Here is a 26,876-nt window from a genome sequence, read left to right as displayed (position 1 = left end):
ACACAGAGGTGTTGAAACTCAAAATTCAATGAATTATTTGATGCAATGCCGTTTGCATTGCTTAGTCCTCGTCGTCATACAGTGATTGTTTGGGTTGCATGGCCTGCAGTCATTTGGTTTGGCCAATCCCAGTTTCTCATCGGCACCCATTGTATTTAGCAGAGAGGATGCAAAATTAGCAAGTGTCTGCAACAGTCTCGGAGCACTGAGCACTCAGCTCATAATCAAGAAAAGCCTGTGCGACAGTGACAGACTACACTTACTACAATGTATGGTTTCACTGATTAGCCTGAAGCAAATCAAAAGCTTCCATTTTAAAAGGTGAGGTATAGAGTTTATTATGAGCTATGGAGTTCAGAAGACAATATCAATTAACACACGACACACATGATTTGTAAGTGTGGCTTTGACGATGAGCTGTATGTTAGGTTTGGTGTGCTGTGGGACTGGGGAAAGGTTGTGGAATGTTTGCAGGCACTAAAGCGACAGGAGGGCTTCTCACATGTTCTATGGCAGAAACAAGGCAGGCCAACTCTAAACACCAGAGGGTTTTGCATTGGCACTTATTATTGAGAGGAGAGAGTATTAAAGGGCTGTCCGCGCGCGCGCGCACGCACGTACGCACGCAGCCAGCCGAAGCTGAGCAGAGGTTAAAAGGCACACAAATTCCCCACCAGCTGCTTCTATGAGCCCCATAATAACTAGTCACAGCAGGAACCCTGAGCACCAGCCCTCAACAGGGCTGCTCTTTTACAGCACAAACACTCTAACCTGAGAACCTAAACGTTAGCTCCAACTTCACTACCAAAACATAAAAAAAAAAATAAGAGTTTATAAAAAGCAATAATATGGAGTACAAAGGAATGAGGCCGGTTGTTTTTAGTCTTTTTGAGACTGACAGTACTTTAGATGTACCTGTTATTAAGTATGAGGCAGTGGGGCAGGATGCAAGCACATGTGTCAGTGACAGATCTAAACTTAAACAGCACTCAATCAGAGAAAAACACATACAGATGTTCAATTAAAAACAGGAGCCCGCAGTCTTGGCTCATGTTTGCACTGGCCCACATTGTTTGCAGAGCAACAACGGTTGCTCGTGGCAACACCGTCCACTCCCGTTTCCAGGAGCCTGTTGCTATGCAACCAACATAATACTTCCCAAACCAAACAATGCCATCCCCCCAACTGATCTTTCTATCTCACATTAACCAGAAACTTAAAACAATAAATATGTAAGCTATTAAATGTACACAGCATGTGGCTGGGTCATTTCCACACCATTGTATGAATGCCTACATGTACAGCCTATAAATGTATAGAAACACAAAGGAATACATCAAGATATCTACATAACAGCGTTCACACACACACACAAAACAGAAAAACACCACTGAAACTGCTGATGTTTATGTGAAAAGCCCTTTCTCTTGCATTCTGTGGTCATATGGAGCAGGAATGTTAGTCATCACATAGTATGGCAATGAAAAAAAAAAGCAGAGGAAGAGGAACTCTTCCTGACATACACCTCCAGACTCCAAAAACAACACTTCTTAAATGCCTTTTCCAACTAAATAATCCACAGTTGCTCTGAAACACACTTCTTGAATGCCTTTTCCAACTAAATAATCCACAGTTGCTCTGAAATACACTTCCTAAATGCCTTTTCCAACTAAATAATCCACAGTTGCTCTGAAATACATTTCGTAAAAGCCTTTTCCAACTGATAATCCACACGAAAAACACTTACTTAGCAAGCAAGCACACGGAGTATGAACAGCCTACCAATAAAGTGCAGTTGGAGGCACTTGTTAGCTGTGTAGTAATGAGCTAATAGTACTCTGGGGCCTTCCTGTTGGCACAGAGTTTAAACCTAAAATTCGCATTTGTGAATGTGAGGTCACAACGGCGGCCACCCTGCTGAAGATCAAACGCTTCCAAACCTCACCTGTTCGCCTAAACCCTTCCAGTTACATAGCCCTAAGTCACCCCAGAGGGAAGCTGCCCTTGGGGCTGAGGGGAACGTCTATGTAATATTCATCAGCTTCATAAACTTAATTATCCACGTCCACACAACACAGCACAGACAACTACCGCGCCAGTAAAAATAGCCACAAACTGCTGCATCCACTCACTCAGCCTTTGAAAATTAAGAAACGAGTGGAGCTTCTCAGGGCTGGCCAGACAAACGAGGACTGACTCCTTGTGCTGGATCTCATTGGAACGGAGCCCTAATCCAATGACAGGGGCATTGAGGGGCACAGATAGCAGAGCTGGGAGACTAGCGTAGAAGAGGCCAGCAGAGAGCTGGCTTGTGGATGCTGTAGGTCTAAATAAAAACGCAGACCCTGCAGAGGCAGAAGATACACTTTTGTGTACTGTGTGGTTTCACTGTCCACATACCACATGCACTAGAACCTGTGCGACAACGAGACAATGCCTTAAATATACTAAATAGCAGAGGGTAATGTGTGGCAGGTATGGATTCATGCCAACTACTATTAAATGTCAATCTAACGATTCAAATATGTTCCCCAGCGAAAAATACCACCTGGCTTCTTCCCTGGTTTTGACATCCAGTCCTCTGACAGCAGGTCCACATTTAAAACTTTCAACTAAATTATCTTGTTAACTTATATTAAATAAATTGGTGGTGAACATCACATAATTGTCTCCATAATCCATCGATCATCTGACAGTATGTATGTGTGACTTTCGCCTCCTTTGTCACAGTTGCCTTCAGGGGGCTAAGAAAACAGGCACCATAAATTTGGCCTGAAGTAGAGATTGTCTTGAGATTTAGCCTCTTTCTCTCTCTATGGCCAGCACCCACCCCTGTTCACCATCCGTCACCCATATGCAGTGCAGTCTTGACACACACACACACACACACACACACACACACACACACACACACACACACGAGAGAGAGAGAGCAAGGGGAGGGAGAACAAGAAGGAGGGAAGGGGGAGATCGGCCATCTGTTGCCATGGATACCGTTTGTTCACACTTACAACTCTCCACCCCCAACCTCCATAACCCTTTCCAGTTTTTCCACCCCCAACCCAAAAGAACAGAATATTCCTCACTCATGAAGGAGGAGGCAGGCAATGCTAAAAGGACTTTTTTTATACACAGATTCTTGGAGAATGCAGAACTAAGGTCCCTAAGGCAAACTGTTGCATATGGGGATCTCTGTGATTGTCACGATCTTCCACTTTTCCCTTGCTGTAGGCTGATGACAAAATGGTGGAACTTCAACCTTTGTCGTCATGCCACCCTGTTGCCATTGGCAACAGGATAACAGTTTGCAAGTGGCAAGGGGTTTGTATAACCAATGGCTAGTTAGTAAGAACTTGGTTTTAAGAAAGAAAAACAGGTCTTTTGTCCAAATAATTTCATGGTTTATCATTTCATGTTGCCACAAAGAAATGTGACCTACCCAAGTATAATGTTTATTTTCTATTAACTAAGAATGGGGGGAAAGAATTATTTATCTGATTTAATCATTTAAAAAGTGTATGGTTACACTTGAATACACACACACACACACACCTTTCAGATTAGACTACAGCCTTTGATTAATTGTCCCTGATAAACAGAGCTTAAAGATTTTCTGTGATGAAGCATGAGACTAAACACACAGCGGTGCATCCTTGGTTGCTGGGCAGCCATGCCAAAAGCGTTTTTAAAACTTGTCTGCATCCTGTCTGTCTGAGAACAAGTGCCTAGTTCAGTGTCACTACATTTGTGCTTGGTCACACATACAACACATGAATTATAGAAAAATTCATAGATGGTTTTCGGGAAATCAAGGAAGGGCTTTGGTGTAATATCTTTTTACCAGATGTTATAGGCATGAAATAGCTGAAATATAAATGAAAAACAACCTTCAGGAGATGGACCCTAATGCAGTGCAGATTGAAAGTTTCTGTAAGGACAATTGCATGATTGGACAGAAATGCAAATCATTAACGGTGGGTGTGTGAGTGTACAACAAAATAATAATGATAATTAAAAGGTCACAATTTATATCCCAACCATTGAGCAACAGCTGCAAACATATCAGACAGCCAAATCCCTATCCACAAAAAGCAACTTGAAGCTTTCTTTAGGCTCATGCCGTCATGTTAAAATTATCTCCACATTACGTCTACCCTGGAGGGAAAACAGCCGTCTTCATATTTCAGCACTGTGCTGATTTTGAGTTTACTACGGGACCTCAGGTAATCCAAAGAAAAACACAAGATGACATGCTATAGTGCTGGGTGAATTTAAACAATCATTTCCACCACTAACCAACAGAAGGGCCCGGGGCCGGCAATGCTTCAGAAGACATTACTAGTTTTCAAATCAACATTTTGGGATTTCATCAAGGTTTAAAGCTGCGTTAAGTCTTGTTCAGGTCAGTTAGGGAGCTTTTGTTCAAATGAACATTTTGAGTTTGGCTCCAATGGCTCTCTGGCTTTAATGAAAGTGCACGCTCTGACAGTATGTAGTAGCTATTGTGTAACTAGCATATGCACAGTAGTGTATAGCCCATACAGCACATATTAATTTGGTGGGGAAACAACTTCACTCTACCTTGATAGGCAATCTAGCGGTGATGTCAGTGCTAGGGATGTTGAAAAATACAGATGGTTGTATTGGCAATCTTGGGCATAAACAGAATGGAACACAAATGGGAAAATGTTAATACTTCAGCCAAAATAATTTGGTGGTACTCAAGCGAAAGGTAATTGAGCGCAATCAGCTGCAAGACCTTTCTGTAACTCAAGATGATTGAGTCATAAGAAATGACTTGTACCCAATTTTATTGCTGCCATTATCTTCATGATATCAGCATATCAAGGAAATCAGCAGTGCAGCAGTGAAGTCATTGCAGATAACGGAGTTTGTTGTGGTGGCTGCCAAAGGTCATAAAAGATGAGTATGATTATGATGTTAAGGAGTTTATGGGCAACAAATAATGGCCCACCACACATCACAGGAGGGCAAGACTGTAGAATAGGACCATCACCCCCCACCATGTGGGAAAGCCAGACAAGTAAGGTAATTTACAGCAGTTTAAAACTGTTCACTTAAAGGACCTATATGCAGGACTGAATAGATATAGGCTAGTGAGCCAAGTGTCTCCATACTGGTCACCATAAGCAGATTAGGGCCAGTATATTACTGACTTTGTCAACATCTTCCTCTTCCCTCTCATCACAGAAGTAACCAAAAGGTTTCCAGGCTAGGCTACCATTCCAGGCTACCATTTGTGACTCCCATCAACATCGATTGACATTTATATGTTACATGAAGTGGAGGCAAACAGACCCCTGTAGGTCTTCGTTTAAAGAGGACCGGGTATGCCGAGTGTACTCATATTGGTCAGCTAGGCAGGCAATAATAAATGTGTTACGAGATTGTCACCTTGTATGATGATTGGAATTCCAAATTGGTTTTTCGGCCAGCTGAGAAAAGTGGTTTCTGTGGGAGGGAGTTAATCCCTCTGGCGTGTCCTTTGTAGACCAGTTACATGCACAAATAAAGCTATATAAACATGCTTATAACGTTACAGAAAAAAGGGTGAAGAGAAGTACAGTACGAGAGAAAAACTGCATTTTTATAACACTGAAACATGCAAATCTATTCTAGAAGACCCAAAAAATAAGATGATGTTCAGTGAAAATGAGCAGAATACATCCAATTGAGGCACTCAGGCTTTATAGCTAGCTGACAGGCTAACCACAAATGTTAACTGATAGGCTTGCTACTAAGCTAGTTGTTGCTACTTGAGATGAATTCAGTCAGGCACTCTGAAAATGGATTGACACCTAATTATCGGTCATTATTTTAGCCTTTGAATGGGATTTTAGCGATTAACACCATTCCTCTTGGGGGCTTATGACCGTACCCTTGCTTTGCCTTGCAGGTATTCCAAGTAACTCACTAGCCTCACTTGAAGTCCAGTGGTATTATGAGGGAGGCCAGAGCAGCGCTAGCTGATCAGCATGCTAACTTCCGTGGCTGTCTAGGCAACAGTGCATAGACGTTTACATCGAAATGGCCATTTCTTCACATTCGGTTGCTATTTGTAGTTACATTTTGAATGTTTTAAACTACAATTTTTACATATTATAGGTAGCGCATTTGTATTGTCTTTTATAGACAAAGCTTGGTTTTCTTATGAAGAGCAAAATATCCTGTCTACAGATAAGTGTCTGAAAGTTTGAGTCGATGTGGTCACACAGGACAAAGATCAATTTAAGAGACATTATTGTTGATAGGAAAGGGGAGAAACAGATTCATGTGTGAGCATTTCTGCCCTACAAAGCAAAAAGGCAGTAACTGCACAGAGCACTAAACTGAGAAAAATGACCTTAAAGTTATCTTGTTGTCCAGCCCAAGTAGTTGTGGGTAGATTATTGGACATGAGGCAGTATTGTTGCTCCATATAACCTTATTCTTTTCAGATATTAGTAATTTTATTATTTTTTGTATTTTAACCCCTTTTTACAGTTACTGTATTTTTGCTCTGTATTACTTTGTATTACTCCTACTTCCGAAGGTTCCATACCAAGTAAGAAGGCAGTAACTTAATACAGTAATGGCGTTTACTGCCTTTTTGCTTTGCTTTACTAGCAGTTTTTGTAGTTACTGTACAAACACCCAACAATTTTCTCCAAAACGACATACATTTGAGCTGAGATGTTTTGTTACATGACAAAGAATGCTTTGAATGTTACAAAAAACACAATAACTCATTTTCGCCAAAAAATGCAGTTACTGCCTTTTTGCTTTGTAGGGCAGATTACAGCATCTCTGGTATCCCTGTGAAGTTGCCCCTGAGTCAAGTCATCTCTACTATTTAATCTAAAACAATAAATTAGGCGTCTGAAGTGCTGGCCATACAGAGTACAGTACAGGAGCATACCACCAGCCTGGTGCCCCTCTCAGAGCATCAGAAGGAAACTGGCTAAAATATTTATACTGTGCATATGAATGGGTGATTTGATCTTCGCTTTTTTAAACATGCAGAAAGCGAAAATTATCAAACTGTTAAGGGGGAAAAAGTAATCCGGGATTAAAATCTGGTATAAAGGGGCACATGAGAGGAGTGAAAGTGGGGGTTCTTTATGTCTCTACTGTTCCTGCATGAAAGGCCCAAGGGGCTGGGGGGTAGACGTCCATTGTGATGCAAATGTCAGAGCCATGTCTGCTGTTTGTGGCAGGAAATTTAATTAGCAGTTGTGTAGCTACCAAACAAACCAGGTGGAATGTAAAGAATGCCCTGGTAAAGAGAGGCTCAGAAGAAAGGGTAAAAAGAGAGAAAGAAAGGGAGAGAGAAAAGAGTGTGTGTGTGTGTGTGTGTGTGTTAGGGGGGTATGAAAAACATTGTGTTCCAACAAGTTACAACCTGTTGAAAAAGCATGGGAGCCTCAGACAAGGCTTTTTTCGCCAATAAATGTGAAGAGATCTTTCCACGTTTGAAATCAACTTCGGCCTAATATTAACATGGTGCCCTGGCGGAATTTTAAGAGAAAATGTGTTATGATAAAAGCGCAGATACTGAGCAAAAGGAGCGCTTTTAAGGTTCCACTGGCATGACTCAACTGCTGAGTATCTTTTACATTAAAACAGTTCACTAGGACAGATAACAAATGGTTTGAAGTGGTATCTGAACACTGTTTGATTCAGTACTCAGAAACAGCTCAAGGTGTTTTAGAACAGAGAGAGAGAAGAACTCCAGGATATTATGCACAATTCTAGCGCATGAACTACAGAAGCCAAGTTAGTTTTGCCCAACAAAGACTGAACTGACTGAACTGTTCAGCAAGTCCTGGGTTTGCCTGCTCCGTCTCTTCCGCTGAGGAGAGATGGCAGCTGCTGAGTACAGCTAAGGACTGTGGTCCATTTCATGAGGGCTGGGTCTTTTCCAGACAAGCTAATTTCAGAACACACACACACACACACACACACACACACACACGTCAGGACAGACATGTGACCCCACCCCTACACACACCACTGCAGCTGTCCCCATGATGGTGCTGCATCACGGACACGTCCTTTTAAAACAGGCCATGCTATAGGGTTACTGTAGTCTCCACTGAAATGATCAAATGCACCTAGAGGGCAGTGAGAAGCAGATTAAATCTCCCTTGTACGTCTGAGGAGGACCTGGCGGCAATGCAGTCACAATCCATTATGACACTGATCACCTCTGTAACCCTGTGAGTGTATGTGTGTTTCTTACTAATTCTGAATCCACTGGAGTCCTGGGCAGAGGAAAACACACAATCTCGGCAGTAAATGAGTTCAGATTTAACCAACACTACAACTTCCAGTGACACAACATGGTCTGGCGACTTATCCGTACTTAATTAGCCTAATGTGTGTATGCCTCAAACATGCCATGCCTACAGAAGAGGAAGAAGATGGTACACCTGTGGAGGATGGCCGGCTACTGTAAGCTAGGAGTGGATTATTATGCGTTTTGGTGTGTTCGCGTTGTTGTCACAAGTATCCATCACCTCCCTTACCAACATGGGCTGTGCTACACTCAAAACTGAGCTTGATCATAGAGTTCCCTTCACCATGACTCAGTGCAAGTTGTTGAGATTAGGCTTTTAGGCTTGGTATTTTCCAAAATTCTGACATTATCCAAATTCAAGATGGTCCTGAGAGCATCCCCTCTCACCACACAAAGAAAACATTTCCAATGTGGGAGGACCTGAGGTTCACACCTGAAAAACAGGTGGGGAGCTCAGCCAGTTTGGAGACTAGGACATGTCAGCAAACAGCTGCTCCCTCTGCACATGCTCAAACACACACTCAAACCATCTCCTCATTTCACCCTCTTCTTCAGACCTGCCTCTGCAAGACAAAACTATTCGCATCAATCATATTGCAAGTCAAATATAATGTAGTTAAAAATACTTATACCTCTGAATTTAAACCACAACACTGTATCCTCCACCCACACCCCCACCATTCCCCAACAACAGCACTCAGCACAGCCCTTCTCTCTCCATTAGTTTGGGTGTATTTGTGTATCAAGTTGCCATGTAAACATAACTGCTGCTTGCTGGGGTTTCTGGTTGCTTGGGAAATTTCAATGCCATTCCTTTATTTTTATTTTGTACTGGGTGTGTTACAATTATGAGCCTGATTATTGCAGGACTGCATGAGAAGTGTTTTGTCAAACCAAGTCAAACAAATGAGCTGTGTGGCAAAGGTTTTTGATCCTACTTATAAGCACGCTCAGTGGGACTTGGATTAAACCAGGCCAGCTGTTGATTTTCTTCTTTGATTCATATTCATAAAGAAAGAAAAAAGTTTTTTTTTGTTTTAAATGTACATTTGCGAGAAGACTGGTTGTGGAATTCTACCATGTGGGCTTACTGGAAAACAGACCCATCTTTACATACAAGGAAGAAATTTAGAGTAAGGCCAGACTAAGCCGATTTTCATACTTTCCGGAACGTATTCGGGTTTAGTCAATCGCTGCCAGACAAAGCTGTGCTGCGCTGTTCTACGGCCACACACACCCATTGAAACTGGTGAATATGCTGTAGTACATATGCAAGGCCTGTTGGTGGCGCTGTGAAGGGTGCTACCGGAAATGGTGAAGAAGACTCGTAGAAGAAGACGACAAGTTACAAAGTTAAGTTGGTGACAGTTCAGTTTGTCGCCAAGTAGTTGACCATACTGTGCCTTATACATTTCCTATGCTTAAATCATCATTGTTCGACCTGTATGTGATGCATTATGTGCATACCTAATGAAAGTAAGGGTTTTCATGAAGTTGCTACTGTGATAGATCGTGTGTATTAAATACCACATTTTGGGCTACCTTCTAGTGCTATTAGTAGTGATTAGCACGCTAAGCGGAGATTTAGCTATGTTCTGTTCTTATGTTGATACGCTGTAATAAAGATGTGTTCAATCCTGCTAAGATTTCGACTGGATGAGATATGAATGAGATCCATGTTGCCTAGTGTAATGTCCACTATTATATGTATCTGGTAATATTAGTTGTGTAATTCAGTGCAGTGTAAATTAGTCCCCATAAAGAAGACTGCTTTGGTTACTCAGTGAATAAAACGTGCCCTTCTTAGATCGTTGTTTGCCAGCCATAAACAGAACAGAGGACTTACACTTTTTTGTTTTTATTGCGATTGGGAAGATGTACGTGACTACTTGACAGCTTCCAGCGTTCACGTGGGATAATTACGTCATCAGATTCGCGGATTCAAACCCGATTTGCGGCCAGACAGGCCCTGATAGCAGGGTAGATTGCAACCTTCCCACTCTGGAGAGGGGATTCTAACCTTGACGGAAAGTAACGCTCCAAATGGCAGATTTATCTGGCCGGGAGGCCAGTTTGTCAAGTTATTTTCCGCAAAAGTATGAAAATCGGCTTAGTCTGGCCTGCCCTTTAAATTCATCAATAATACAAACCAATGAGATAAATAATTAAGCTGTCCAGCAGGATTGTGAATCCTGCATGGAAGTTCTCCTGTGACGGCATATCCGATTACCAGAAACTAGATATCCCGGTCTTTAATTAAAGAAGCTGTGTTTACACGCTGGGCCAGTCTTCACAAAGTCAATGACTTAAAGCTGACACATCTGACAAAGAGGCACCTAACTAGCATCTCCCAGTGTGTGCTCATTAGCTAAAGAATAGGAAAGGTCCAGGATACAAGCTCTAAACAATGATTTCCACACAGAATGGAAACTAAATTAAATATAAAAACGTAACACAAGACATGAGCGGTCAGGACAGCTATTACACTCATTATCACCATGGTTTTCATTGGTATGGCCCCTCAGCTAAAGACAAATCAATAGTTCCCTAGAGTCAATAAGATGTGACACCTGGACCATTGTTGTGAAGGCACCTCATTAAGGCGCCATGTCCATTTCGCTGAGCAGGTGTTGCATCACCATAATGATTAACTGCACCTTCAGACACGTAAACAGTATATTAGCTTCAAAAAAGTTGACAACTGCTTTATAGGAAAAAACTCGAAACTGGCTCAGACGCAAGAACTAAGCAAATATGTGCAATATTACATAGACAAATATTTGAGTGAAAACTCATCAGCAAAGAATAAATGAGGCAATGTAGTCACAGCATTATAAACCATTGACCAGATTTATCCAAGTAGTGTTCTAAGTTTACCTTGCAATGCAAACAGTAAAACCGGTGTTACACCCTCATGAGAAGTAAACTGACAAAAATACACCACCACATATAAAAGTACTGTTAAATGGTCAGATAAAAATGCATTTCCCTTCAAGTGTGGAGTAGTTTTGCCATTTCTTTCGAATGTGCATTTGTATTGCATAAACTGGCATTTCTATAGTCAATTGAAACCTCGCGATTCGTTTTCGTTGACATGTTTAATTGTTTGGAATGAACACGTATTGCTGTTTAAAAACAGGTAACTTCAAAGGGTAGGTTTGCAATTGTGCCGTTCAGAATTTAGCCGTCTGTCTTCTATGATCAATAGGATTTTAACTTGTTAACTAGTGTTAGTTAGCTAGGTATCCGAGTTAGCTAGGTTAGGTATCCGAGTTGCCATAAAAAATATCCGTACTGTTCTGAACCAGTTTGTCAACAGCGACGAATTATGAAAGCCAACCATTGCTGCGCATTTTTGTCAAGCGACACTTAAGACGCCCGAGTTAAATTCTGACTTAGCCATTTAAATTCAGCCAGCAACCTGTTGACCATCTCCTTGAATCTGAGGCGGCCATTCACTACTTTTAGAATATTGGATATCGTTTAACATTTCTAAACATTATTTTCCTGATGGTAACCTTTCGCCACTATCAAACAATTCACAGCGTCACTTTAATCACAACCTCTTGATCCGCCTGATCTCAGAGACCTCTAGAATCGAGGTTTGAAAAAGCTCGTAACTGTGGTGGAGGATGGATAGATAGCGATTTGATTTCTTCAGTGGTCCAACTGATGTGGGCAGGGACAGTCGTCTTTGATAGCGCAAAAACAGCATTTCATAGTTCATCCATTGGTAAAGTTTGGAAGATCACTGGGGAGTTAGTAAGTTCACACAAAATATTCGCCCAACACCACCTTGTGAAATCTGAAGAGTTGACGTTAAATGTTCAGTGTTGCTTCGTACTATTCATAGTTTAGACAGAAAACGCTAAAGCATGGCAAAATGTGTTTATTTTTAGCAATGTCTGAAACCCAACTAGTTGGCTACTTAAAAGATCCGTAACAGGCTAACTCAGTACGTCAACCGCTGACTTTCAAGCCCTCTTTAAGTTAAGGTAATTGGCTACTCTTGCAAGCTATCTAGTTAGCCAGTAAGGTCGCTAGCTAACGTAACCTCACATTAGCTTACGAGCTAGCTGGTTACCCACAACTATCGCTATCGAATAGTTCCCCAACTCCACCCCTCCCCCAACCACCAAGACAAGACCACTGACTTTTCGCTACTAGCATTCAAGTCCTCTTTAAGTTAAGGTAATTGGCTAGCTAGCCAATGGTAACTATACTTGCAAGCCAGCTAGCTAGCCAGTAAAGTCGCTTGCTAACGTAACCTCACATTAGCTTACGAGCTAGCTGGTTACCCACAACTATCGCGATATGTATTCTAAACAACTAGCCAGCTAACTAACTATAACTAACTAGAATGAGGGGACATTTGTGTGTGAAGGACTAAAGTACCTCAACATCTAGTTACACAAAATATAAAGTTAGAAAATCATTGTCTCTACCTTGTGACAAAATATTCTCCTTTTTCTCGTTCTTAGTTCTGCCCTGGCTGCGCTTTCTTTTATCTCTCACTTTTCGCTCGTCTCCAATTGCTGCTGCTGCTGCTGTTGCTGAGTGTTGCTCCCGTTGGTAAGTAACTGTCTCCACGACTACAGTCTCTATGGCGCGCGAGAGTCTCGAGGCAACTGTTGCTACCCTTCTCTGCATACGTCAGTGTTTAAAAACAAAAGGGGTGTGGATCAAAGGTCCCTCCTACCCGCCACAGCTCTCATTTCCCGCCCCGCACGAGGTAACTGTAGAAACCCGCCATCCTCGCGTTTTCACCGCGAAGGGTGTCGCTAGAGGAGCGAAACTACCTCACGACGGGCAACAGGCGCTGATGCTGACTATAAGGTGTCAAGTCGGTTTAAATGCTCACTTAGTGTTAGCTGTCAATTAAGTTACACATGGTTATTGTATTGGTCATCCATTCCAAGTAATATCGCACAGTTACAGTTACAGACAGGCTTGTTGTGATAAAAAGCACAAACACTGGATCCTTAGGATCATTCAAATCGTTATGCACGCACAAAAAACATGCCATTGTTATTTAAAGAAGATGTGTTTGTGCTTACAGCCCATCTGTGTGCGTGTTGGTACATGAGGATCAGACTAAAATAGAATAGACTTTATTTGTCATTGTGCATACACAACGAAATTTGTTTGTGCAACCACTAAAAAAAGTGCAGTTGTGCTGGGTGGAGGGTAGGAGGGTAGTGTGATTATTAAGTTCTGTGATGGCCCTGGGGATGAAACTGTTCTGCAGTCTGGAGGTGCGGGCTGTAGTGGGTGAAGAGATGGTTTGCGGGGTGAGTCTCATCCACATGCTCGGCGGAGGCAGCGCAGAGGCAGCGCGTCCTAAAGATCCGTATTAAGACTTCATGGTGCCCCTGGGCAACAGTGACTCTGGTGCCCACCTACCCCCACCCCGCAGAACACAAACCATACCTATTCACAGGGGTGTTTAATTTCTTGAGTAGAAAAATACTTTCTTACTTTACTCATGTATTATTTCTGAGTAGGCTATCTGTACTTTACTTGATTGTTTTTTTATACATAGAGTACTTTATTGCATTTTCTCGCTAATATCACAGCTTACTTGCGAAAGTAATTAATGCAAAGTAATAATGTGAACTTATGTTATTAGAAATCATAATACTTGGGTGCCCTGCTTGCACAGACACAACGCAGGAGGCACCACAGACAAACTGAGACACATAGTGGGAGGTTAACGATTTTTTTTGGTCACTGTTGTCCAAAATGTATGTACTGTATAATTGCAATTACATGTTATATTATTATTATTATTATTATTATTATTTCTATATATTTAAAAAAACTATTTTTTTTTTACATTGGTTGCTTGGGGCCCCTGGCGTCTTGGGGCCCCTGGGCAGTTGCCCAGTTGCCCATATGGTTAATCTGGCCGTGCTAAAGATATCGTCCAGGGGGGGGCAGTGGAAGTCCAACTATTCTCTCAGCAGACCTTATGACCCGACTGAGGGATTTCCTGTCCTTGTCTGTGCAGTGATACAGTATGTGATCACACAAAAAATCAAAGTAGGCCTAACAGTTCTTTGATATTTTTGAATAACTGTAAATTCTATACCATGGATGTCCATCAGCAAATATGTGTGTTGAGTAGTCCACTTTACTTTAATTTGTCACATGCACTGAAGCGTGACAGTGGATAGGAGATGTGATATAGGCTTACTGTAGGCCTATGTAGCCTAGTCCAGTTTACACAAATATGATAGAAGGCAAGGAGGTTGTTAAGTTTTGCTGAGTTCGTTTTAAAAAGACTGAAATAATTGCTCTTTGGAGACAGAAGATGAGAAGTATTAGGCCTAGTTGGAAACAGCCTTAGTTGGAGGTGAGAGTAGACTTATCTTGTAGGCCTATAGTATCATAAAGGGCTTATTTAGTTTCATAAAATTGAGAATTGACAGTACTGGGATATTTATTTAATACCTCCTAACTAAACAAATCAAGTGCACCAAATTGACAGGGTAATTGTTATGCACCATCATTTAACAGTTGTATTATTAATATTATCCTATTATTTGTATTAGCTGCAGCTACTCCAAAACTGTTATTATATAATAATGATGATAATGTAGCGTGTACATACTTGGAATTTCATGAATTTCTCAAAGAAACACTTTGCAACAATTTTTACGTTTTTTGAGATATGGTTTTATAGGCAAAGAAGGTACCATCTTCAAATGAATTTGCAAAAATGGAAGAAAAGCTTTCACACGCATGACTGCCAGTTAAACTGCCAAAGGACACCATTTAGTGTGTTGGCAAGCTTCTACCAGTGTCAGCTTGGCTGTTGGTGGTGTTTGCATACCTTTTAAGTAGTTAACGTAGGCTACTAGTTTTGGAACAGAATTCCGTATTGCTGCTTTAATATGCAGAAGTAATTTTTTCATTCTTTGATTTAAATGTTGATGGAGGCAGTTGACATACAGGTGTAGAAAACTGTTGTTACCACTTGATGGCGGTACATACACGCTGCAGAAAAAAAGAAAACTGCTGGACAATTTTCGTGTTTGGTGCCTTCTGTTGCTGATACGTCAAATCGTACAAGTCAATGGATTATACGCCTACTGTTGTATTTAGAATTATGAAACACACATTCTGGGGTCGGTTCGCGATAAACCAGTTCAACATAGGGATATACAATATGTTAAAAAAAAAAAAAGTTTGAGCTGGTTGTTGTCAGTCATTACACACAAGCTCCTTGTTTTAAGTTTTTTCTTTTCTTCAAAGTACGTGTTCTAGTAACAAACCTGGGTTAAAGTGACTCAGGGTAAGTGATTAACGTCCTAATAAATGAGCACTATGGCTTCACCCTCCGACAAACAACAGGGCTCTTCTATTAGGACGTTTACCGCTAGTTTAACTGACCCAGGTCTGTCAATCAACCACGTACTGTGTCGGCAGAATGTTTGGCGAGTGAATTAGACCATTATGAGCCACCACTCTATACACATGCTGTGAAAGCTGGAAGAGACAACCCTGCATCAATCGCTGCGCCAGGTGCCTAGTCAACCGAGAGGACTCATAATCTCTTAACCGCTCAAGACCAACTTCAAAAGTGGTCACTCTGTTTAACAAGTCCAGCCCTCCAGACAGCTGGGTGAAGATTTACAAACTGATAACCTATATAGACGGTAAGTGTAGGTAAAGTGAACCAACTAACGTCAGCTAACGCTATTCTGCTAGCTGCCTATATGGATGTTGAATGAGGTATTGGAACAGCGGCGTTTCACTATTTTTTTGTAATAAAACCTAGACAACGAAATTAAACGATTTACTGACAGGTAGTCGGAAAGGTCCGTTAGTGAAATTGATTTTAACTTGTGTTGATCCTCAGAAAAATTGAAAAATCAAGTCACCTTTATGTGAACAAGCGGCAATATTCACCAGGTGGCTAGTAGCTAATTGTCTTTCGTTATCTTATGTTGACATTAACTTTAAAACGCAACAACTTTCTGGAAATGCTGTATTAACCGAAGACAAATATTGAGTACGGGGCTCGGCTCATCTATATATGTTTCGTTAGACCAGTAGTGGTTCTTTGTCTCTTAGCTGATTAACGTGACATTTCAGTTAGAAATAATAACCAACTTTGACTAGTTAAATTACGGTGACAGGGTTTGATGTATTTGTCGAAGTTGAAGACGATGACTTTAGTGTCATCAACTTTTTGATCTTTCTTTAGGTTCTGTGTGGATACAGAAAATAATTTAAATTACATTGGATAATCAGTGTAGATGTTGTTAGCTAGTCACCTGTCTCGTGTTCTGTACAGGAAAATTCCCCTCCACTGTATTAGATATCACATATGTTAGAATCCTCTGTATTGCTTAGTAGCCACGTGTCATTGGGGTCTCGGATTTGTATGTAGATCCTCAAAGCATCGCTGCCGTTTAGTGTAGCGGTTTGGTGTACGTTTTAAGTATCGTAAGGTATAATGCAATCTCAGCACTGAAAAGCAAATTAGACCTTATACACGCCAAAGTTATTGTTTATAAACGACACAGGCTGTGATAACCCGCTCTATGCTAGTAGAGTCGGATGAACGTGCACCTGTTAATTAAGCAATATGACATGAGAATATAATTGACCAATCCCACGAAGGCGAGTCGTACAATTCAACTTGAAGTAGCCTATATGATCACTTACAGAAAATGACAAACCAGGGGTTGGGTAAACTCCTGAATTATGAGTCTGGATCAGCAGACTAACTAAAGGTTCGGGGTGATTATAAACAGTAGATGTCGTGTTGAGCCACTTTCAACCCAAAATAATGCTCAATTGTTTTATAAATATTGTAATTTTGCCAATGTGAACACCAGCATGTATGTGTTCCATCACAGTACTGTCATATTTGATTATATCTTAAAAAACACATTTAAGTGTATACTACCTCTTTAAAACAAAAAAAATGAACACTCTGAAATCAGCCATAAAAGATGACCAAAGCCCTCTTGACCATCCAATCACTCTTGATGAGGTCACGGCTCACTCCAAAGTCTAAGCTAAAAGCAAAAATAGCTTGCGGGCCTGACCACATGAGAGCAGAAAAGCTGAAGCTCAGCACCCCTGCACTCCACTGGCTCTCCTAAAACAAGCTGGCCGCTCCCCTCAGATCTGCTGCAGGGTTTACTTCCTCAATCTATAAGGATCGAGACAAATAACAACTGAGGTAACTGTGTGAGCAGTAACCTGGGGGAGGTATTCTGCTGTATCCTAAACACCTATTGACAGGCCTTATTATGACCGCCGCGCGATAGGTTAAGTCGAAGTTTTCTTTCTGTTTTTCCTGTTTGCCGATTTTCTGTCAACGATTTCCGGGACACTTAAACACCGGGGTGCACGAAATTGGGTGGGCATGTAGCCTTACTAGATTAGCGTGGAACCACCGATTTTCATTTTGATCCGTTGCACCAAGTCGGACCGGACCCCTTTTAAAGAGGGTGGGGCGATTCAGTTTTCTGTGAATAAGTCGAAAACCGTATGGCTTAGGAGGACCACATTTTTTTTGTATGTTGGTCTAAAGAGGCCACGTCAACCATTCCACTACCACTTATTTCATGTATAGCGCCACCTAGTTACAAATGAAAAAGCAAAAATGGAGTGTTGTAAAACATTTTAATTGTAAGTTGACCAGGTCAGAACTGCACGAAATCGGAGGTGTGGGATCATTATGACACCTTCTGACTGCACGTTAAGTTTCGTGGAATTCCGTTCACAGGGGGCATGCAATACATTGATTTATATGATTATACACCAACTGGCCTGTAGGTGGCGCGACACAATTTTCTTCGAATATCCCCTGAACCGTAGTGCCTTGGAGGGCCAAATTGTTCTTGTATGTTTGTGTCAAGGGGCCATGTCAACCCATACCATAACCAGTCATTACATGTATAGCGCCACCTAGTTAAAAATGTAAAAGCTAGGATCCGGCCTGAACGCCTACATATGCCTGACTGATATCACCTATAGCGCCACCTGTTGGTGGTTGGAAACTTCACTTTGTTTCCCCACCTCGCATGTGATTGAACTCCTCCTACAGATTTAATGGTAATGCCTTCAAACGTGGTCAGGTTACTCTTCAGCAATGGGGAATTAAAAGTTATGAGAGTCTTTTATAAAGTTTGAAGGGTGTGGGCGTGGCAGACCCTCAAACTATGCACTCTTCACAACTCCAGTCACTTATAACTTATGCATTTATTGTCGAAAGTGCACGAAATTGAAAGTGGTGGATCATTATGAGACCCTCTGAATGCATGCCAAGTTTCGTGCAATTTTGTCCATGGGGGGCCATACAATCATTTTTTTTTTTATGTGACTGTACACTAACTGGCCTGTAGGTGGGCTGACACAGTTTTCTACGAATATCCCGAGAACTGTAGGGCTTAGGAGGGCCACATGTTTTTTGTATATTTGTCTAAAGGGGCCATGTCAACCCATCCCATAACCACTCATTTTATGTATAGTGCCACCTACTTAAAAATGAAAAAGCAAACATGAGGTGATGTAATTGCAGGTATCTCTGGCTGACATGGTCAAAACTGCACCATAATGCATGGTCAAAACTGCAACAGATACACACACATACACAGTAGACATTCGTATGCACACATACACACACAGTAGACATATGTACGCATGCACAAATAATTCCTTTAATACATAAAAATGAAACACAAACCAATTTACACGCACAAAACACATAAAAACACACAAACACACTGACAACCATGACTCACTCTGTGCCAAAACCTACTGAACAGTTCGGCGGTCATATTTTGTAGCGCTTTGCGTTACGTCTAGTTGAACATGATGTCAACATGATGAGTAAGAGGCAGATAGGCTTCTTACCTAAAATATAGCACCACTGATACTATTTACAACCTGTACACATGACAGAATGAATCAGTATTTTCACCAGAGAAAGGCCAAATGTTGATTTTAGGAAAGGTATTTTATTAAAATGGCATGATGAGCTTCTTACAAATTACTACAAAGTGGTGTAAGGGTAGAGTTTAGAACATATACAAATCTTTTTAGTCCAACAATAAATGTGCAGTAAAAATTGATGACAAAAAGACAGAATACGTTACTCAAGTGTGTGGGGTGAGACAAGGCTGCAGTTTGAGTCATATCTACATAAATGAGTTAGCAGAGTAACTGGAACAATTTGCTGTCCCTGGACTCCTGTAGCGCATTCTCAATATTATGACTGTCTTGGCCTGAAACTCAGTCCCTCTGGAAACTTTGGCCTAATAGTGAATGCTCTGAAGGACAAAGCACATAGTGCTCTTAATGCAACTACAAGGGATTTCCATAAAATAAAAATCCTAATTTACAATACGGTGCAAATGAGTCATGTAATCATGCCAATTGTATTATATGGATATTAGATTTGGGTTCCACTCAGTAAGATTGACTACACTAGATGGGACAAACGTCCCACAGTCCCTTTCATGGGGATTTCTGTAGAAATATTCTCAAGGAAAACGCCCACAAATGCATGCAGGGCTGAATTTGTCAGATTCTCATTGGCTTTAAACAGACAAAAAAAGATATTTCAAATGCTGGATCCACCTAAAATCAAGCACACAAAATACACTGACATTTCAAGCACTTAAAAACCAAGAGGTTAGTCCTGAAACCAGTCTCTTCCTGTTGGTAGGTCAGTTGGTACTGAGGTTAACAAACCCGCTAACAAAGCAAAAATTATTGTTTGGAACATTTAAGAAAATCAAATCAGTTCCCAACACAGATTCGAATGCAATTTGGCACTATAAAACAGATGATGAATAGGCAGAGGTACAAAGCAGAGACTGATCATTGCCAAATACCAGCCATGCCATAGAGAAAGGTTGATACAGAAAAGCATGGCTTCCAAAAGAGAAACTGATCTGTGGTCTCTGTGCTATTAAAAAGGTTGACATACAGCCGCGGAAAAAAATTAAGAGACCACTTCAAAATTATCAGTTTCTCTGGTTTTACTATTTATTGGTATGTGTTAAAGTAAAATGTACATTTTTGTTTTATTCTATAACCTACTGGCAACATTCCTACCAAATTTCAAATAAAAATATTGTCATTTAGATCATTTATTTGCAGAAAAATGACAATTGGTCAAAATAGCAAAAAAGATGCAGTGTCTTCAGATCTCGAATAATGCAAAGAAAACAAGCTCAGATTCATTTTTAAGCTACACAATACTAATGCTTTAACTTAGGAAGAGTTCAGAAATCAATATTTGGTGGAATAACCTTGATTTAAAATCACAACTTTCATGTGTCTTGGCATGCTCTCCACCAGTCTTTCACATTGCCGTTGGGTGACTTTATGCTACTCCTGGCGCAAGAATTCAAGCAGCTCGGCTTCTTTTCATGGCTTGTGACCATCCATCTCCTCTTGATCACATTTCAGAGCTTTTTTTATGGGATTCAGGTCTCGAAATTGGGCTGGCCATGACAGGGTCCTGATCTGGTGGTACTCCATCCACACCTTTACTGGCCTGGCTGTGTGGCATGGAGCATTGCCCTGCTGGAAAAAACACTTCTCAGAGTTGGGGAACATTGTCAGAGCAAAAGGAAGCAAGTTTTTCTTCCGGGACAACGTTGTACTTTGCCTGGCTGAGGTTTGTAAAAGACCATAAGGATTGAACCAAAGCGGACTGGAGGGTCTCCTAGTTCGTCTTCTCTGATGAGTCCAATTTTCAGCTTTGCCCAAGACATGGTCGTCTGATGGTTAGACGGAGACCTGGAGAGGCCTACAAGCCACAGAGTCTTGCACCTACTGTGAAATTGGACTCATCAGAGAAGACGAACTAGGAGATCCTTATGGTCTTTTACAAACCTCAGCCAGGCAAAGTACAACGTTGTCCCGGAAGAAAAACTTGCTTCCTTTTGCTCTGACAATGTTCCCCAACTCTGAGAAGTGTTTTTTCCAGCAGGGCAATGCTCCATGCCACACAGCCAGGCCAGTAAAGGTGTGGATGGAGTATCACCAGATCAGGACCCTGTCATGGCCAGCCCAATTTCGAGACCTGAATCCCATAAAAAAAGCTCTGAAATGTGATCAAGAGGAAGATGGATGGTCACAGGCCATGAAAAGAAGCCGAGCTGCTTGAATTCTTGCGCCAGGAGTAGCATAAAGTCACCCAATGGCAATGTGAAAGACTGGTGGAGAGCATGCCAAGACACATGAAAGTTGTGATTTTAAATCAAGGTTATTCCACCAAATATTGATTTCTGAACTCTTCCTAAGTTAAAGCATTAGTATTGTGTAGTTTAAAAATGAATATGAGCTTGTTTTCTTTGCATTATTCGAGATCTGAAGACACTGCATCTTTTTTGCTATTTTGACCAATTGTCATTTTTCTGCAAATAAATGATCTAAATGACAATATTTTTATTTGAAATTTGGTAGGAATGTTGCCAGTAGGTTATAGAATAAAACAAAAATGTACATTTTACTTTAACACATACCAATAAATAGTAAAACCAGAGAAACTGATAATTTTGAAGTGGTCTCTTAATTTTTTCCGCGGCTGTATATGCACTTTCCCAGATACTGTCTACAATTTGAACAACATAGAAAGGGGTGTTTTTATTTCTCAGACAATTTCACATTTGAGCTCACTGAAATTGGCACACAAATTAATAAATGACACAACAAAGTTCAGACATGGTTCCAGTGTGAATGGTGTTTATGAATTTAGCAATTTTTAGAATGTATTCATTTTATATGAAAGAGTCTTTGTAGCCTCATAGCATGAGGGCCAGTGAGTCTGAATTCAATCCATAATGCTCGAACTAATCTTTGTATTTCACCTTTTCGGTGTGTGAATTTGTGGGTGTACGTATGTCTTTTCATATTACAGTATTGTTGTATATCATAATGCCTGTATTGATTAATTAACAAGCTTGGCATTATGTTTGATTCGTTGAGACGTCTTCACTTACTGTGGTTTTGCTAGACAAATGGTTAATATTTTGGCCAAAATTGATTTGAATGCGTATAATCTTATGTAAGTAATATTAATTGTACATGTATTGTAATGTAACCGCCTATGTCGGTATTATCATATAAACTGTAATGGTTTTTGTGGTAGTCGAACAAGTAGCCGATAGTCAAAGAAGTCCTTTTCATTGTTTTTTACAACAGGTAACGTTAACAGGTCGTTTACAGTTGACATCTTTGCAGGAAATAAAAGTGTTACCAGATGGCTGAAACCAAGTGAGTTAAACCGAATGCACAGGATGGAACCTTATGAAACCAGATCGTTTCTGTGTAGAATCGGTCACATTGGTCTAAAATTATTCATGTTCCGTCAAAATAATCTAGCTAGATAACGAACACTACAGTGGAATTGTGCACTGTTGTTCACGGTGACGATCATCTTTCGATGTTCGGAGACAGGCTAGTGTTCAGAGCTGATAAACCATCGGGACGAACTGAAGTCAATGCCCTGCAGTAACCTCGGGATGCTGACACGATTGCCACGCAACGAATGCACCAATGATAAGGAGGTTAGCTAGTCATGTGTCCGTGGGGTGTATTGCTGTGTTTTTTACGTCTAGCATCGTAATTGGCAGATCTGCGATCTGGCTACAGTGGAAAGACACGTGGCGTTCTATTTATGTGAACACAGTGTCATTTCAGCGTTTCGGTGTCAGAGGGGTTGTCCCGTGAACTTTACATTTAGCAGACGCTTTTGTCCAAAGCGACGTACAAGGGAGAGAGTAGTCAAGCTACGAGCAATAGAGACCTGGTGTAACAACAAATACTACTTTACATAAGAAATAGAAAAAAGGCTAACTGTAAATGTGGTGTGTTGACTGTACATTCAGCCTACAATACGGGGTGGGCCATACCATTAAAATGTGTTATCTTGGGTCCAGAACATAGAGAGACCCAAACTGCCGTGGGTGGGAAAAGCATGCTATACTTTCACTCTGTCTTACTGGGTCTGAATGCTATGTGCTTTTTCAAAACCGTTTTATTTTACTGCAGGTATTTTTTGTCAGTATTGTAACTGCAGGAACCTGCAAAGAAATCATAGAGAATCTTGGCAATAGTGTTGAATTTTGGCTGTGGTTTCTTTGCTCAACATGCCACAGCCATATTAACTCCGGTTAAATCATTCTAATGGTGTACAAAAGACTATGTTGGTCATGTTGGTCTAAAAATGATGAATGGTTGATGGAGTGTGTGACCTTTACTGATGCGCTGTGGAATGGTTTGGTTTACTACCTGTAAGGGGCGGGGGGTGCAGGAGTTTTGCAACACCTGCTATTGTGCCATTCTTCAGGAGTTTTTGACCCAGACAAGGTTTACACCCAAAGTTTCCCTACACAGTTTTTACCTGAACTTGGTTATAGTTTAACTGGACATGATAACCTGTAAGGATTGGGTCACCTTGACTACAAATGTTCATCACATTTTAGGCTGGCAAGTGCATCCCTGCTTCAAACTTCTCTGCCTAACTGCATCAGTCATGCAAACAATGGCACTGATATTTCATTGAGTTGAGGAAGGCAGCAGCATCATCACTGCAAGTTGCCTCATTTGAAATAGCACGCCGTACAATCCCCCTCTTGCTCACTCTGACAAGCAAGCAGGCCCCAGTTTCTGCTGAAATCCGAAGACTTTGAGGCTTTCAGAACGAACCGCTGCTTGGCTGCACCCATGTCTCTGAAAGGGATACAACACTGGCAGCCCATTATGATTGAAATGTGTATTGGTAATACAGACAGACCCAACAGCAATGCAAAAAGCACCTTCCATTCGGGGAGGTTTCCCCTTCTATTTTCTCTATTGTCCAATTAAGCAGCGTGCTGAAACAGGAAACACAGGAAGGAGCTGTCTGACAGACTAACCTTCTCTGACGCACACCTCAGCCACGAATGTTGAAGACTGAAGACGGCTTGGTCTACTCCTTTAACTCTGAGGTATTGGCACCAGTATCAGTGAGGTGGTGTGATTCTGAGCTGGAAGAGCAGCATGCTTGAGAGGTTAACGCCATGGCAAACATGCTTGAGAGGTAGACACTGGCTTACATTGTCAGTGTGTGCACATGCTGATCAATCAGTGCACACCTGCCCTTGACTGACCTTGGCTTTTGTAACCAGCTTAATGAAGGGACGTGAAATGTGACCTGGTCTGAGACCTGGAAGTTTTCACAAACATGCAACATTTTTTTGTGCGTGTGCGTGTGTGTGTGTGTGTGAATTAATGAATACCACTTGTATCCAATGAAGTGTTAATATAAATATATATATATATATATATTTAATTTAATGTATGGGTATTTCACCATCGGTCATCAGGTTATCAGCTCAGTGGTGTGATTTATAAAGACTTGCTTCTCATCCTGCTTCCCGAGTTGTATTGGGGATGTTCATGAGGGGACATCATGAGACGGTGCAGCTGCAGCTAGGCAATCCAAGCCTAGGTGGATGCGCACAAAATCACCCCAGCTGTGTGTCCTATAGTAACCTCTTTGCATTTGCATGGCCAGCGAGAGTGTGTGTGAGCGGGGGGATGGAAAGGCTAGCCCCGCCCACGCTGCCTTCAATGTAGCCTTAGCCTCCATATTTGGAACGTGAGCTTTGTGGTGTGAGACGAATCAGCCAATCAGGATGAGCAGAATGCAGGATGTCTGGTGTGGGAAGTGTGTGTTTGAGGAAGTAGAGTGGGTATGGGGGGGTTTGGTATCTGGGAGGGTGTGGCTAGCGGGAAAGCCGAAAGCTGTGTGAATGTGTGTGTGAGATGAGTGATGTGTTCTAGTCAGTCGGAAAGGCGGTAGGGGAGGCTTGCATATTTCAGTCGACCAGCAGTTCGAAACACCCGGTGTTCAAAGAGCTCCCTGAAAACAGCTTTTATTTTAAAAATACACTTTCCAGGGAAACCACATCAACACACACATCATTCCAAGGATGCACTGTGAGTCATTTGAAAATTCTTCTTTTGAGAACCTGGCGTATGTTGCTGTTACTTTGAATTGTGACTAATAACCGTTAACTTTCATATGAAATGGTAATATTGATTTGAATTTAAGATTTCAGCATATGTTTTGTAGATGCATGTCATGCAGAGATGTTAAAGGTGTGGCGCTTGAGACTGGGAGAGAGAGAGAGGGATGTTCTTGTGAGGCTACAGTCTGTGAATAATGTATTGTAAGAATGTTTGATTACATTGGATGTGAGGACCTTGGCTGGGGCTTTTTTGTGAAATAGTTTCATGTGATCATACACACACACACACGCAGAGAGAGAGCTTGTGTATCGATACAGAAGCCACAGGCAGCACCCCCCATCCTCTGCCTGGTTAGTATGTGGAGCCGGTCTGTGCTGGGAGGAGCACATGCTCACTGATGACCAGCAGGCAGCAGGCAGGAGGCTGTGATCTGGCTGCCATACAGACTGCCATCACAAGCCAGCATTAGCTGAACCGGACATCCACACCAGGGAAATGGGTCGTCCAGAATCTGGTCTAAACATTAGAGGTGGTGCTCCCCCCGCCTCTGTAGAACAGTGTGGTGTTTGTGTGTGTCGGTTGGTCTGTGTGGATTTCAGGAGCTGGGTGTGGCTGTGTGTGTGTGTGTGTGTGTGTGTGTAAGGGGGGTTTCCCTGGCGTGGGATGGACCCCCCCCCCTGCACCCAGCTGCCGTTTGATAATGCTATCCTCCATAGCAGAGGGGGTGAGCTGCCTTCTTCCCACCCCCTTCACTGTAGCCTGTAGCATAGCATTTCCACCCTCTGTGTGTGTGTGTTGCTGTGTGTCCATGAGCAACAGTGGGGCACGTGTGTGTGTGTGTGTATGTTGATGCTGTGTGTCCATGAGCAACAGTGGAAGCGTGTGTGTGTGTGTGTGTGTGTGTGTGTGTGTGCATGCAATTTCCTCATCAAGCTTTGCTCAGCTCTCTGGAGCTCAGATGAAACGTGATTAAGGTCATCATACCCTGTGACTGGTGATGTGTGTGTGTGTGTGTGTGTGTGTGTGTGTGTGTGTGTGTGTGCGCGCGCCATGGTTCCCAAGAGTCTCATTTGGGGAAGATCCCCGTAGGATAATGTCAAAGAGGGAAGCAAAACAATTAGCCCTGCTGAACAAGCAGCACTTCTAGGAACAGGAAACAGAGCAGATATGTTCACAACTGATTAGACCATCAATAGAACACGTTGGGTATCAGTTACTGAGGCTGGACGTATAAAACGCTCAGGATTGAGTACAATATTGACTTTTAATGTGCAATCTGTGGTTGTGAGTATTTCGTGCTCTAACGGACTGGGTGGGACCTTCTCTGGGCTAATGTAAGGTCAGGTGGCTAGTAGCCAGGTCAGGTGGCACCTACTTGAGTTGCGTCATTAGAGTGACAGAAAGAAGGGGGAGGGGGCCAGAGAAAGAGGGCTAGAGATGGGGCAGGAGGGGACAGATGCTGGAGATCGTCTTGGGGGAGTTTTGACTGAGGAATGTTTGGAGTGTGAGCTCCTGCCCCAAAACACTGTGTCTAATGGAGCAGCTGTCTGTCTGTGTGGTCATGCAATCTAGGCGTGAGGAA

At 41.8% G+C, this 26,876-nt stretch overlaps 2 protein-coding genes across 5 annotated transcripts in view; one reads left to right on the top strand and one right to left on the bottom strand.

The window, feature by feature from the left end:
- rfx2 (regulatory factor X, 2 (influences HLA class II expression)) overlaps positions 1-12,880 on the bottom strand; it is a 34,001-nt gene extending 21,121 nt beyond the window's left edge. For all 3 annotated transcript variants that reach the window (XM_080860608.1, XM_080860609.1, XM_080860610.1), the window contains exon 1: positions 12,745-12,880. The gene's annotated coding sequence lies outside the window, so the exon portion shown is untranslated. The remainder of the gene's footprint in view (positions 1-12,744) is intronic.
- A 2,991-nt stretch (positions 12,881-15,871) lies between these two features.
- The window catches only part of acsbg2 (acyl-CoA synthetase bubblegum family member 2), a 28,013-nt gene continuing 17,008 nt past the window's right edge, over positions 15,872-26,876 (top strand). The window contains exon 1 of one of the 2 annotated variants that reach the window (XM_080833471.1): positions 15,872-15,960. Coding sequence is in view for 1 of the 2 variants with exons in the window: in XM_080833470.1 (XP_080689596.1) it covers positions 25,255-25,261 (7 nt within the window). In the remaining variant the exon portion in view is untranslated. Of the gene's footprint in view, positions 15,961-25,119; positions 25,262-26,876 lie in introns of those variants that run through there. The other variant, XM_080833470.1, reaches the window with a different exon arrangement.

Source organism: Sprattus sprattus (genome assembly GCF_963457725.1).
Source record: "Sprattus sprattus genome assembly, chromosome: 2".
In the NCBI taxonomy this organism is placed as follows: Eukaryota; Metazoa; Chordata; class Actinopteri; order Clupeiformes; family Clupeidae; genus Sprattus; species Sprattus sprattus.
Note: the sequence above shows the minus strand (reverse complement) of the source record. Positions and strands in the feature narration are given on the sequence as shown.